The 15,355-nt window shown below is 38.1% G+C and overlaps 1 protein-coding gene across 1 annotated transcript; it reads right to left on the bottom strand.

Moving 5' to 3' along the window:
- Positions 1–1,166: 1,166 nt before the first annotated feature.
- LOC131781587 (retinol dehydrogenase 10-B) lies at positions 1,167–6,592 on the bottom strand. Its single transcript, XM_059098280.2, has 6 exons — positions 6,406–6,592; positions 4,883–4,966; positions 4,206–4,444; positions 3,508–3,752; positions 3,232–3,357; positions 1,167–2,631 (listed from the first exon to the last, which is right to left on the bottom strand). The coding sequence occupies exons 1-6, from the start codon at positions 6,530–6,532 to the stop codon at positions 2,538–2,540; spliced, it is 915 nt and encodes a 304-aa protein (XP_058954263.2). The 5' UTR covers positions 6,533–6,592; the 3' UTR covers positions 1,167–2,537.
- Between the last annotated feature and the right edge of the window lie 8,763 nt (positions 6,593–15,355).

The raw sequence follows: 15,355 nt of genomic DNA, 5'->3' as shown, positions 1-15,355 counted from the left end.
AAGCTCAATGTGTCCACGTTATTTTCCTGTTTCACTATTGAAGGACAATTTTCACTTGTTAAATTGTTTGTAATTATTTCGAGAAAGAAAGCAACACTTATATTCCAAGAGAAAACGGATGTTTGAGTTGCATTAGTTTGACTTCCGTGATTTTGCCTAAGACAATAGGCACCGGAAACAATGTGACGCCTTGAAAAGTCCATATTAGAAAGTCAAAATATTCAATATTTGATAATCAGTGATACATAAACGCAAAGTTCTTGCTTAAGGTTAGCGAGTTTTTTGCCATCATGTTTCACCAATGAAGGACAATTTCCGCTTGTTAAATTGTTTGTAATTATTCCGAGAAAGAAGGGAACACTTATGTTCCAAGAGACAGTGCATGTTTGAGTTGCATTAGTTTGACTTCCGTGATTTTGCGTAAGACAATAGGCACCGGAAAGAATGTGACGCCTTGAAAAGTCCATATTAGGAAGTCAAAATATTCAATATTTGATATTTCCGAGAAAGAAAGGAACACTTATGTTCCAAGAGACAGCGCATGTTTGAGTTGCATTAGTTTGACTTCCACAGAAGATAAAGAGATTCCAGGCCGAGCAGCCACACCTGTCTAAAGAGGAAGTTCGAGAAGTAAGAGCCTGTGAACTTGTAAGCGACTGGCTTTTTGTCCACGTCGTTCAAAAGTACATGGATAACGACAATACGACTTTGTCAAGTACACACAAAATACTTCCTCTTGGATTCTGTCTGCCAGATAACAGTGCTCTTCAAGTAATTGCAGACATAGCCATGGAAAAAGGCAGCAAAGAGGCACTGGCTATTTTCGAGAAAGTTCTCAACGAGTAATTATCAGGGATTCCCGAAGAGTCTATAATAAAGGCCATTGTTTATTTTATCAAGGAAACGTTTTTGCATTCGAAGGAAGCGCTAAAACTTGTACTTGATCACATCACTATTCGAGAGCAAAAGCCTATCTCCTATGCAGAGCTAGATTTGGACTAAGCTGTAGAAATTGAAATATCTCTTTCCTCGGCAAGGTAGTCCTGAGGTAAATCTGAGTGTTCTGATTGGTTCTCACTTGGTCGGTAAGTTGGCATACGGGGCCGTTTCCACGGAAACGTTCATAAGCCGTGTAGAAAACCAAAACTGCGGTTAGTCGGCCTACTACACTCTATAATTTGCACAAGTTTATAATTTTTTAATTGTGATTGATTGGGGGAGCCGAAACGCCCAAAAAATAAGAATAAAAAAAAATGAAAAGCGTTATCCTTAATTACCGCCCAAATACTCGCGAACAATTTTAACTGCTTTGTCTCACTACATCTGACTTCAAGTTATTGTCGCTAGACTATACATACGCAAGTATTTTTTCCTCCCAGTGTTAGGATGTAAATAGCCCAAAATTGACATTTTCTGTGCAATTTTATGTACAACATTGAATAATGATTCTACTGACAAATAACATTGCAGTTGACTTCCATAAAGAAAACGCTAAGATAGATGTTTGGAAAGTTGATGGTATTAATAGTGAGACCCCACAAAAATGCTGAACTGAGATTGAGGAGAAGCCTATTACTCAAATAGATGTACAGTAATAAATTTGGAAAGCTGCGGCAAGCACAATTGATTGATTGATTGATTAACTGACAGACTGATTGACTGTTTGATTGATTGATTGATTGATGACTTATTGTGGACTGACTGACTCAGGCTACGTGAGTGACTTACTGACCAACTGATTGATTGATTATTTGATTTAAGTATTATTTGTGTAAGAAAGTGAAAGAAGCAGTTGATTTTCACTGCAGTCATATAACTAGTAAAGTGTTTGACAAAATGAATCTGTGGATAAATATTTTTGCTGAACTTTAAGCTCTAACTTACTACAAATTTGTGAGCTAAAAAGTTCATGAGGTGTTAGTTGAGTCTCAATTTCTAGAGAACCACTCACACCCCAACATTAATATTCAATCATATTCTCCAAACTGGTTCTTTCTACATTTCCTATGTTGGCTACTGTCAAGGAGAATTTATTTTGACAATCATGTGCTACTTAAATTGGTGATCATATCCTCATTCTTTTGACCTTTATATTTGATTCAGGGGTGTTATTGCACGGACAAATTATGTGTAAATTAATTTGAAGCTTCAGTATCTCCCCAACCCCTGGACATTTGAACTTTTGAAGATTGCTTTTTCCAAGTATCTGTCTCCTGGGGCTTAAATTGTGTTTAAATGCCCACGTGTTGGATTTGATGGTCAATTTAATTTTTAAAGGCATTCCCATACCTTGTAGACCTTTTTTATCTGGGCTATTCACGTGCACAACTGAACTCTTTATCTATAAACACTTCCATATAACTTAATAAAACAAGTTCATTCCGCTGAAAATATTTGACACTTCCAGCAGGGTTGAATTCTCCATCCCCCTTGCACGAGGGACAGTCAAATGTTTGTGGATTGCCCAGTGAGGTGGGGATGTCAAAGCTTCAAATTAATTGACACATTAGAAGCCAGTAACCCATAGGGGTGAAAGGTTAATCAGACTTCTTTTCATCTCTTGGAGTGTGTTCAGAGACTCCAACTTGAAGGAAGTCACTCAAAACAAGAAGAGCTTTAAATGGTAATATCCTGTAACAACATTAAAAAAAAACATCAAATTAATGTCATGAGATGGTTCTTACAGCGAATGCTTGACAATACATACATAAAAGTGTTGAAGAAAGAAAGAAAATTTTGGGAAGGGAACAATTGAAAATATGAAAACAAACAAAAGACAGAAAAGGAAGAATCTAATGGAAGTATACTTTGTCTAAATTTTTACTGTTTCTCATTCTGACATGAGCACGACTGAAAACAGTACAGTCCCTGAATTATAAGAATAAAAAATGACCATCCTTCACAATTGAGATTCAAACTGCTGAGTTGGGGCCTTTTGGCAAGAACATATATTGAATCTAGGTGGACCTGTTGGATATCAAAAATCTGGCATCCATCCAAGAGCAGTTAGGAATGTCCCCTGGGACTTCCAACCTCAAACTATACAAGTTGTTCCTTTCAGAAATAGTCAATAAACATACAGCTTATCACACAGCAGTTGAGATCTATAGATACAGGGATGCAGACACAGCTAGGGTTAGCTGCTCTGTGGGACCAGATGTTGTTAAGATTTGTGGAGTGACAAATCCCAGCTAGAGAGCCTAAGGATGATGGCAGCATATGATGACTTACCCAGTCAAAAAGAAGTTCACAGCTAGAGCACGGGGAATTAAGAGAATTTCCTCATCTCTAAGAGTGGCTGCCACAACCTCCTTGGCCACATAGTCTGGCTCGAGGACTGGGTATAGTGATGGAAAACTACAGATAAAACAAACAAATAATTACCAGAGCAGACTGATAAACAAATGGCTCAGGCCATTTAAATTTTTCCAATGGCATTTGAGCCAGAAAATTTTCCAGTCTCTGAAAAACTAAGGAATGCCTGTAGAGACCGGTTGACTGGCTTACCGAGCCTTTGGATACCACACTAGTCCAGTGTTTACTGTATAGGGTTGAACACAAGTCACTTTAATGCCAGTTTTTCCCATTTCACGCAGCTCCAAGGTTAATGATTGACTGAAACCTGTGGCACCAAATTTTGATGCACAGTAGTCAGTCAAGTTGGCTGTAGCAAAGCTGCCTGCTATGGAGGTTATGTTGACAATGTGGCCCTCGTTCTTCTCCATCATGTCTGGAAGGAATGCCCTCACAGTCTACAGTGATAAAAATAAGTATTAATTTACAATAGTTTCTTGGAGCCCTGAGAGTGACCAGCATCTAATTTCCCCTTACAACATCACCCCTGAATCACACATTAATGTTTCAAGATTGAAGGACAAAACTCTTGATTGTTCCACAAAATCTCCTTGGTACTATCTCAGGAGATGTATGGAGAACAGTTAATGGAGAATGTTCATACTGATGTTGGGATGTAAAAGATTAATACAAAATAACATTTAAGGCAGAGATGCCACGTAAGCGAGCTGGTGATAGTCTTGAAATCAAATTTAAAAACACATGTTGACTATGGATCTGATTATTAAAATATTCTCCTTCCATTTAGTGTACATTTTCCTTTAAAAAGGTTGAGAGAGTTTGGTTCCAATTCCATATAACACACTCAAGATGATAAAATTCTGGGAGAACTTAGAGAGTTCAAACCTTACCCAGAAGTGTGCCAGAGTGTTAATTCTCATGGTTCTCTCAATCTCTACATCTTTTAGATTCAACAGTTTCTTTCCAGACAAGATTCCAGCATTGTTTACCAATATGTCCACTTCACCAACTTCACGCTGCACCTTTGCAGCAACACGATAGACATCCTCTCTGTTGCTGCAGTCACAAATATAGGTGTGAGCGACCCTACCAAGGGCACGGACTTGTGCAGCAGTTTCTTCATTTGAATCTACACAAAAAGAATTGTTCAAATCACTGTCACCTAAAAGTTGGCAATCCCTCTATGATGTGACCTTCTTACATTACACTGATCATCTTGAAGCCTACAAACCAGTTCACCCTTTAACTTCCAAGATCTCATTAGTAATTCTCCTTACTGTCCTCCATATAAGTCTTGTGGTGTTACTTTGGAGAATTTGGTATTGGATCAACTGATAATCCCCTAATTGATATTTTTCTTGTTTCTCATCATTTGTCTGCTTGATAATGAATTGATATTGTTAAGAGAAATTCTGTCTTGGTCACTCATGGGGGTTAAAGGGTTAACAGCCATCTTTCTGGAGAGCAGAGATGCCTTTGTCTTCAGATCAAGGGGCCCAGGTTTTAATTATTCAGAGCATGCGGCCTGGCCAGGGGTGTTGTGTCATCTTCTTCTTTTGTAACTTACCTTTGTTTATATCCCACAGGACAAGTTTTGCTCCATGAGCAGCAAACTGGAGAGAAAGTAGTCTACCAATCCCACCACCAGCACCTTAAATGAAAATCGGCAAAACAAAAGACATGTAAATATGCAGCATTTATTATCCAATGGCACAAAGTAAAGAACAAATAACACATGAATAGAGAACAGATATCCTGCAATATTGTATGGCTATTTGGACAGTTGGTTATTTTGTACTGTAAAAAAACCTGTTTAACCAGTCAGCAGTGCGCACTATGTTTATCTATCTGCTTTGCTTTTCCCGCCCTATGAGAAATGAGTAGAAAGACTTAGCAGATAAACAAGAAGTTGGATAACAAATAACTCACTAGACATTAAGGTGTGTAGTATTGCTGAGTATTTTTACTTGTTGTTTGTATTTTGACAAGCCCCTACGGGCTTATCAAAGTACAGCACACCTTGTAAAAATACTCAGCGATACTACATACCAAAACATCTGATATATGTATTTCAACAAGTAGAATCAGGCCCCTATTTTCTTGAAAATCCCAGAAATATAATTGGTCCAAAGCTGAATTTTAAAACCTAATGCAATGCATGTCTTTTAAGCTCTGTGCTGATATTTTATTGGTTTAATTTCCAAAGCATAAATATCTCAATAATGAATGTAAAGGGCAGCTTTCCAGGACCACTTGTTACAAGGACTATCGTGAAATTGAATACCACACCTTGGAAAATTTAATTACTTCTAAATCATTATCAGTGAGGTTTGAGTAGTGCTCAGTGGCTGAACGTTCAAAAGTAATTAAATCATAAATCTTGTTCATAAGATATAAGGTACCTATGAAATAAGAAGAAAACATTGAGCGCTTTAACTTCAACATCTCTAAAACAACGAAGAGGTTACAAACTTGATCCAGAGAGTACCTTCTACCGATTACGCATGCATTGTCGAAAGTATATCGATAAAGGAGACATTTATCGTTTAAATATAAAACTGAACGGTTTGCGTTATAAAATGAACTGAGATCTGAAATTCTGCTCCTTCTTACCATCAAAAGGAATGACGAGTTGTCGAACACTCTTAGCATTAATTTAATCGTATGGAAATCGCGCATAATTTTATATTTAATTATTCACTATTGTTACAGGAGCAGTAAGCAAGAAATAACCTTCTGGAGGTCAGTGGATCAGTTTTTTGGCATACCGAGATGGAAAATATCTCAAATGCTCATGTAGAACATCGATAAAAACATGCAGAGTTGAAATGCACACATAATTTTGTCCTTACTGTTATAGCTAATCAATAGGCAAGAAAAAAAATCAACTTAAATTAATTCTGGAGGTCACTGGACCAGTATTCTAATGAGAGAAGATGGTATCTCAAATGCACGAGTAAAACGTCTATAGCAAAAAAAAATATCCAAAGCTGTTTGCACACCAAATTTTGAGTAGGATCAATCCTTCCTATATCGTGAGCAACGCCTGTAGCAGCTTTAGCAATATCATTGAGACGTGCTGTGCCTCACCTGTGATCAACACCGTTTGGCCTTCGATGTTTTTCTTAGGTGGAGGAATAATTCGACGAAAAGCTGCTTCCAGCCAATAAAAAACAAGCTTAAAGTACACCACAAAGATCTCGAAAATCAGCCACATCGTCGCAGGGAATTAAATGGATGAAAAGTCTGCAGGCTGTGCGAGTGACGCTGCGGTCCAGAAACAAATCAACAGGGGTTATCACGTGATCTAATATTTGTGTCACGCAAAGTTGTAAAGTGAAAAAGAAGAGAAAGAATGGGAACGAGAGGACTGCCTGGGTGCCTGCCTTTGCCACACAGAATCGAATAAATTTTAATGTCACCTTATGCATACTTTTGCACGGATTTTACTCAATTGCTTAATTTTTATTTCTATGTTTGTCCTCGTTCTACGAATGCACTTTTCGGTTGCAGAATTCAAGAGAAAATGATCTAAGAGAAGCTACCCCATGCGATTAGCGCCAGGTCAAATGATAATAAAGAAGAAACCAGGATAACTCAAGATGAATAAAATTTAACGGATTGTAATGAAGCAACGATAAGGGGCGCTAAACTTACCGGGTTGAGCTGGCTGTAATTGGCCCCGAGCTCTTGATACACATTCAAAGTCTATTATAAAACAACTACTCGCCTCAGGCTTGGAACTGTCTTGGAGATTATCAGAATAATAGTCACGTCGTCCTCGACAAATAACTCTCAGACAAAGAAAGAAGAGAAAGATGATTTTTTATTCTAAGTGTCATGATAAATAGATATTTTTCACGATCAAGTAAGTAGGAGAATTCTCAAATTATAACTTCATCTTCACTATAAGCAACATGAACTGATAGAGTAAAAGGAAAATTAGGTGTTTGTACAAGACTAAGAAAATGCTGTAAGTTAAAAGAAGTCTGCCACAAGAGATTAAGATTAATACGTTGAAGGATTCAAATAGAAAATAAATTTGAATCTTTTCTATTTCAAAGTAAAGCATTCTCGTTTATAAGATTCATAAATTCATATGTCATGCTTTTTAATGAGCAAAAAGAAGAAATTTTGACCGTTCAGAGCTGGCTTCCGTGATGTAAATATTTATCGTAAAATTCCGTTATTCTTTAGGGCATGGCCTTTTCCAACGGGGCAGGCACACATGAACTATTTCGTTGTGTAAATCTAAGCCTTCTAGATCGTTCAATTTAAAGGAGAAGTTTAATTCTGTCTACTCCAGAACACTCCAAATGGATGTCCATTAAAAATAACCCTCAGGTATACACTACCCAAGAGGGTATGCAAGAGATTAAAAAAACCCTCAGGTATACACTACCCAAAAGGGTATAGAAGTGATTAAAAATAACCCTCAGGTATACGCTACCCAAGAGGGTATAGAAGAGATTGAAATAACCCTCAGGTATACACTACCCAAGAGGGTATAGGAGATATTAAGAATAACCCTCAGGTATACACTACCCAAGAAGGTATAGGAGAGATGAAAAATAACCCTCAGGTATACACTACCCAAAAGGGTATAGAAGAGATTAAAAAAACCCTCAGGTATACATTACCCAAGAGGGTATGTATAAGATTGAAAATAATCCTCAGGTATACACTACGCAAGAGGCTATGCAAGAGATTAAAAAAAAACCCAGGTATACACTACCCAAGAGGGTATAGAAGTGATTAAAAATAACCCTCAGATATACACTACCCAAGAGGGTATGCAAGAGATTAAAAAAACCCTCAGGTATATACTACCCAAGAGGGTATAGAAGTGATTAACAATAACCCTCAGGTATACGCTACCCAAGAGGGTATAGAAGAGATTGAAATAACCCTCAGGTATACACTACCCAAGAGGGTATAGGAGATATTAAGAATAACCCTCAGGTATACACTACCCAAGAGGGTATGCAAGAGATTAAAAAAACCCTTAGGTATACATTACCCAAAAGGGTATAGAAGAGATTAAAAAAACCCTCAGGTATACATTACCCAAGAGGGTATGCATAAGATTAAGAATAATCCTCAGGTATACACTACCCAAGAGGGTATGCAAGAGATTAAAACAACCCTCAGGTATACACTACCCAAGAAGGTATGCAAGAGATTAAAGGTAATCCTCGGGTATACACTACCCAAGAGGGCACGAAAAATTGAATCCACACTATTTTATATCAGGAGACCGCTCTTTGTCTGGACTCTTTCTTTTGACTGAAAGTTTAGGCATCCACCATTAACTTATTTAATTATGATCCTTTACTAGTTCCCGAATGCTCGCTCGGCTATTCTTGACTGACATCATTGCAATTTCTCATGATATTTCGACCGGAGGCCTTTGCCCGCCTAAAGTGTACGGTCGAGGGCGATTTGATTTACCGTATCAACAACAAGATTATGTTTTGAGACCTTGCGAATCCATCTGCTGGATTTCTCCCTGTCTAATTAATTAGTCCGGCACGGAGACCAATTGAAGATATAACATGCATGTTGTTTGGTTACTCGGCGTTGAACGAACAGCCTTTGTTGGCGCGCTTGAGACCTGCTGGCGGGACAGAACATATTGTATTCAACTCGGAATCGACGAAACAATTCGTTCTTTGCAAAAGTTTTCGGCCTGATTTCACATTAACTTTTCGTTAGCACATACCAGTACTTTTTGGGGTCAAGATTGGATCCCGTAACTATAGAAAGCTCAGCCGATCGATCGAAGACTTCGGCCTCCATGATAAGATCGCGCCAAGTGATTTCAATGCCAGATTTCTTGTGTTTTCGTAATTGAAATTCGAGCATAGATGAAGTATTAATTATTAGGTGAACCTTTAACTTATAATCAACAGGTTTAAGTAACCGTATAGACACCTATCGACCGCAAACGTTGATGTAATTCTCTACACTGATGACAGAAATATAGCGCCTCCGTAGAATGCATGTTGCGAATTTTTTGGGGGTCCAAAGCTCCTCATGTAAACTTCAAATATCATTTCCTTCGTCTAATATCATGTGTAAAATGTTATGGACAGTTATTATAATGTCTACTTGTGTAACAGCATTCATGTAAATTTCTTGATATGTTTTACACTTGTGATCAATACTCTCAAGGGAACTAACAACAAAACAATTACCAACTTTCTGCACTCTTGCACATGTGAAGATATATCTATGGCTGACTATGTCAGTGTCTCTCTGTTTTGGCCACCTGAATGTGCCATCCTTTTTTTGGTTATCATTAATATTTGCATCTTTATCATCATTTGGACCAAGATAGGCTGTTTTAGCAAGTTTGCATTTCCTTTCATCAGTTTTGTAGACCAACACTCTTCACTGTTTGCAAAATAAAGGGAGCACATCATCAGTTATCTAGGAGCCTTTCTTATGTACGTAGTAAACCTAGAAATGGATAACAGATTCTTTTCAACATAACAGGTTCTTTTCAACATGAAGCGGTCATATACTAAGCGACGCACTGTGGAAGTGAGGTGAGGTATTTTGTATTCAGAATTTGACTGTATTTTTTATTCCTAAGAACGGTCGTAAGTATTTCCATACAAACTCTTGTAACATTTCGCCAGATGATCACAGAATAAAAATGTTCAAGTTAAATCAATAGTTAGCGCGCGCGCTCCGATGTTTACGCGTAATGAGATGACCAAGCTTGAACTTACTGAATCACTGCGTCTGTAATCTTACAAAATAAAGCGGCACAAAAAGCTGTTCGGTGTTTGGAATTCGAAGCAAGTAGCAATCGACAGGACATCAGAGTCCAAGAAAGTCAGAGCTGACATCGACAGTGATTCCTGTGAAAGCGATCACGAAATCAACAACGATGTTGTAGAAGGCGATGTCAATGAATACATGAAGGTAACGTTTCATCCCGACTGAGAAGATGGCTTGACTCTGTTAACCGGCGACTCGATTAACGAGGTAAAAATGGCATTTTTTCATTTACATTTGCATACTATTCAAAATTCCAAATTGAGGTGAGAAAGTGATTGATTTTTCATTGTTTTGTTCCACATTTCGTGTAGATGTAATGCGTACTATTGCTGTGCAACTTAAGCATCTGTACTATGCAGGTGCCTTACTGGAAAAGCCTAGAAGATTCTTCAGCCGTAAGAATGTAAGAGAAGGCCTTGAACAGGTTTCCAGAGTCATGGCTAACAATCAAAGCCAGCAGTGAGGCAGAAAAAATTCAACAAAGTCGTCCAGGCATGGCGAAGGCAAAAAGGCCCCAAAAAATCAAAGTGAGCCCAGAACTCTCTAAGTTCTCCCAGAATTTTATCTTCTTGAGTGTGTTATATAGAATTGGAACCAAACTCTCTCAACTTTTTTAAAGGAAAATGTACACTAAATGGAAGGAGAATATTTTAATAATCAGATCCATAGTCAACATGTGTTTTTAAATTTGATTTCAAGACTATCACCAGCTCGCTTACATGGCATCTCTGCCTTAAATGTTATTTTGTATTAATCTTTTACATCCCAACATCAGTATGAACATTCTCCATTAACTGTTCTCCATACATCTCCTGAGATAGTACCAAGGAGATTTTGTGGAACAATCAAGAGTTTTGTCCTTCAATCTTGAAACATTAATGTGTGATTCAGGGGTGATGTTTTAAGCAGAAATTAGATGCTAGTCACTCTCAGGGCTCCAAGAAACTATTGTAAATTAATACTTATTTTTATCACTGTAGACTGTGAGGGCATTCCTTCCAGACATGATGGAGAAGAACAAGGGCCACATTGTCAACATAACCTCCATAGCAGGCAGCTTTGCTACAGCCAACTTGACTGACTACTGTGCATCAAAATTTGGTGCCACAGGTTTCAGTCAATCATTAACCTTGGAGCTGCGTGAAATGGGAAAAACCGGCATTAAGTGACTTGTGTTCAACCCTACACAGTAAAGACTGATTTATTGATTATTTCTGTAAGGAACAACTTGTATAGTTTGAGGCTGGAAGTGCCAGGGGACATTCCTAACTGCTCTTGGATGGATGGCAGATTTTTGATATCCAACAGGTCCACCTAGATTCAATATATGTTCTTGCCAAAAGGCCCCAACTCGGCAGTTTGAATCTCAATTGTGAAAGATGGTCATTTTTTATTCTTATAATTCAGGGACTGTACTGTTTTCAGTCGTGCTCATGTCAGAATGAGAAACAGTAAAAGTTTAGACAAAGTATACTTCCATTAGATTCTTCCTTTTCTGTCTTTTGTTTGTTTTCATATTTTCAATTGTTTCCTTCCCTAAATTTTCTTTCTTTCTTCAACACTTTTATGTATGTATTGTCAAGCATTCGCTGTAAGAGCCATCTCATGATATTAATTTGATGTTTTTTTAATGTTGTTACAGGATATTACCATTTAAAACTCTTCTTGTTTTGAGTGACTTCCTTCAAGTTAAAGTCTCTGAACACACTCCAAGAGATGAAAAGAAGTCTGGTTAACCTTTCACCCCTATGAGTGACTGGCTTCTAATGTGTCAATTAATTTGAAGCTTTGACATCCCCCCCTCCCCCCACCTCACTGGGCAACCCAGAAACATTTGACTGTCCCTTGTGCCAGGGGGATGGAGAATTCAACCCTGCTGGAAGTGCCAAATATTTTCAGCAGAGTGAACTTGTTTTATTAAGTTATATGGAAGTGTTTATAGATAAAGAATTCAATTGCGCATGTGAATAGCCCAGATAAAAAAGGTCTACAAGGTATGGGAATGCCTTTAAAAATTAAATTGACCATCAAATCCAACACGTGGGCATTTAAACACAATTTAAGCCCCAGGAGACAGATATTTGGAAAAAGCAATCTTCAAAAGTTCAACTGTCCAGGGGTTGGGGAGATACTGAAGCTTCAAATTAATTTACACATAATTTCTCTTTCAAATATAAAGGTCAAAAGAATGAGGATATGATTACCAATTTAAGTAGCACTTGATTGTCAAAATAAATTCTCCTTGACAGTAGCAAACATAGGAAATGTAGAAAGAACCAGTGTGGAGAATATGATTGAATATTTATGTTGGGGTGTGAGTGGTTCTCTAGAAATTGAGACTCAACTGACACCTCATGAACTTTTCAGCTCACAAATTTATAGTAAGTTAGAGCTTAAACCTCAGCAAAAATATTTATCCACAGATTCATTTTGTCAAACACTTTACTTGTTATATGACTGCAGTGAAAATCAACTGCTTCTTTCACTTTCTTACACAAATAATACTTTAATCAAATAATCAATCAATCAGTTGGTCAGTAAGTCACTCACTCAGCCTGAATCAGTCAGTCCATAATTAGTCATCAATCAATCAAACAGTCAATCAGTCTGTCAGTTAATCAATCAATCAATCAATTGTGCGTGCCTCAGCTTTCCAAATTTATTACTGTACATCTATTTGAGTAATAGGCTTCTCCTCAATCTCAGTTCAGCATTTCTGTGGGGTCTCACTATTAATACCATCAACTTTCAAAACATCTATCTTAGCGTTTTCTTTATGGAAGCCAACTGCAATGTTATTTGTCAGTAGAATCATTATTCAATATTGTATATAAAATTGCACATAAAATGTCAATTTTGGGCTATTTACATCCTAACGCTGGGAGGAAAAATACTTGCGTATGTATAGTCTAGCGAAAATAACTTGACCTTAATACTCGATTCTGATTGGCTGGGCGCTATACTGTCTCTATATTACTACTCCTATCTTAGCGTTTTCTTTATCGTAACCAACTGAATTTTATTTGTCAGTAGAATCATTATTCAATATTGTACATAAAATTGCACATAAAATGTCAATTTTGGGCTATTTACATCCTAACGCTGGGAGGAAAAAATACTTGCGTATGTATAGTCTAGCGACAATAACTTGATGTCAGATGTAGTGAGACAAAGCATTTAAAATTGTTCGCGAATATTTGGGCGGAAATCAAGGATAACGCCTTTGATATTTTTTTTACCTATTTTCTGGGCGTTTTCGGCTCCCCCAATCAATCACGATTAAAAAATTATAAAATTGTGCAAATTATACAGTGTAGTGGTCCGACTAACCACAGTTTTGGTTTCCTGACAGTACACGGCTTATGAACATTTCCGTGGAAACGGCCCCGTATGCCAACTTACTGACCAAGTATGAACCAATCAGAACACTCAGATTTACCTCAGGACTACCTTTTCCCTTGCCGAGGAAAGAGATATTTTAATTTTTTACAGTTTAGTCTAAATCTAACTTTGGAATAGTGATGTGATCAAGTTTAAGTTTCAGCGCTTCCTTTGAATGTAAAAACGTTTCCTTGATAAAATAAACAATGGCCATCATTATAAAGATTTCGGGAATCCCTGATAAGTACTTGTTGAGAACTTTCTCGAAAATAGCCAGTCCCTCTTTGCTGCCTTTTTCCATGGCTATGTCTGCAATTTCTTGAAAAGGACTGTTATCTGGCAGACAGAATCCAAGAGGAAGTATTTTGTGTGTACTTGACAAAGTCGTATTGTCTTTTTCCATGTACTTTTGAACGACGTGGACAAAAAGCCAGTCGCTTACAAGTTCATAGGCTCCTACTTGTCGAACTTCCTCTTTAGACAGGTCTGGCTGCTCGGCCTCGAATCTCTTTATCTTCTCGGAGACGAAGAATTGGTATTTTTGAGCCAGTTGTGTTTCCTCACCTTGAAGAGCTTCACGAAAAAGCGGTACAAAGGCTTCCCAAATGTTCATTGTCTTCTTTAAATTCCTGTAAGCGGCTGGGCAAAGTTCTTTGTCGTTTACGTCAATGATATCGATCCAACTGACGTCAAATTTTTCTGTAGCGGTGCGAGCTCCAGGTACGCTGTCGATGTTAGCAAACATCATTTTCCAAACATTAGTTGGATTCTTTCCATCTTTAAGGCACGAAAATATGTACTCCAACAGCTCAATTAGTTGTAAAATCTTCACCTGTTGTTTTTTCTCTTCAACGTCCATCAATGAGTTGGCCATTTTGAAGCCCTTCACTTCGTTTATCATGTCTTCCACGAGGCATTCCTGCAATCTGTTCTCGTGTGCCTTGGATAGAAGTAGAGATGAGGGAATGAAGAAACTTGGAAGCTTTTCCTGCTTTATTGCTTGCAAAATGAGCTCCAAAACATCGATGATCATTTGAGATCGGAACTCCTTCTCCCAGGCATGGACATCTTTGGTGAACAACTGGGACAAGAGAACAGTCTTAAATAAGTACGACGGTAACAAGGAGGTCCTCAATCCCAGATTCTTAGACACGTCATCTCGTAAGACTTTTAAGACTTTGTAACATGCTTTAAAACCGTTAGGGGAAGTGGCCAGAATTTCTTTCTCGGCCTTAGAAAACGAGATGCGCCACTCGTCAAATCCAGCAGGAACGACATGGAATCCAGTCTTCTGTAGAATTCCTTGAATTTTTGGCAGTACTTCGGGGCGTACATCAGTTATGGGCTGAACGGGAAGACTGGATATGGGCAGGTCGATAGTTGGCGTCAAGTCCACATTCACTTTCAAGTTGTCATAAGGTTTGACCCCTTTCCAATGAATATTGAGGGTCGTCGATGGTCCATGCGTTTCGGAGTATGTGACACCAGCTGCATTTTCCTCACCATTGTCACAAAGTATTCCACGATAAAGGAACCACAAACGTCCTTCCGACTCGTCCTGGGGAGCTCTGTAAATGCTCAATCCTTCAGGAGTTTCCACATCAGAGATTGATTCCATGATAAGTTTTTTGAAGTGACGGGAAAGCAAGTATGGGCTGAAGAAGCCCTTTTCATCTCTGAAGTCTTTCCACTGATCTTCCTCAAGAGATAACTGCACGTAGCCGTCATCCCTCGCACAGGAGCTCTGCAAGATTGATGGTTTGTCTGTAAGAGGGGTTATCTTTACCATGAAGTCGAATTCATTCGGCTCGCAAACTTTCGTTCCTTCGTAAACACTTCCGCTTTTGACCAATGTACACTGAAATCGGCT

This window comes from Pocillopora verrucosa, chromosome 5, assembly GCF_036669915.1.
Source record: "Pocillopora verrucosa isolate sample1 chromosome 5, ASM3666991v2, whole genome shotgun sequence".
NCBI classification, from domain to species: Eukaryota; Metazoa; Cnidaria; class Anthozoa; order Scleractinia; family Pocilloporidae; genus Pocillopora; species Pocillopora verrucosa.
This window is presented reverse-complemented; position numbering and strand designations above follow the sequence as displayed.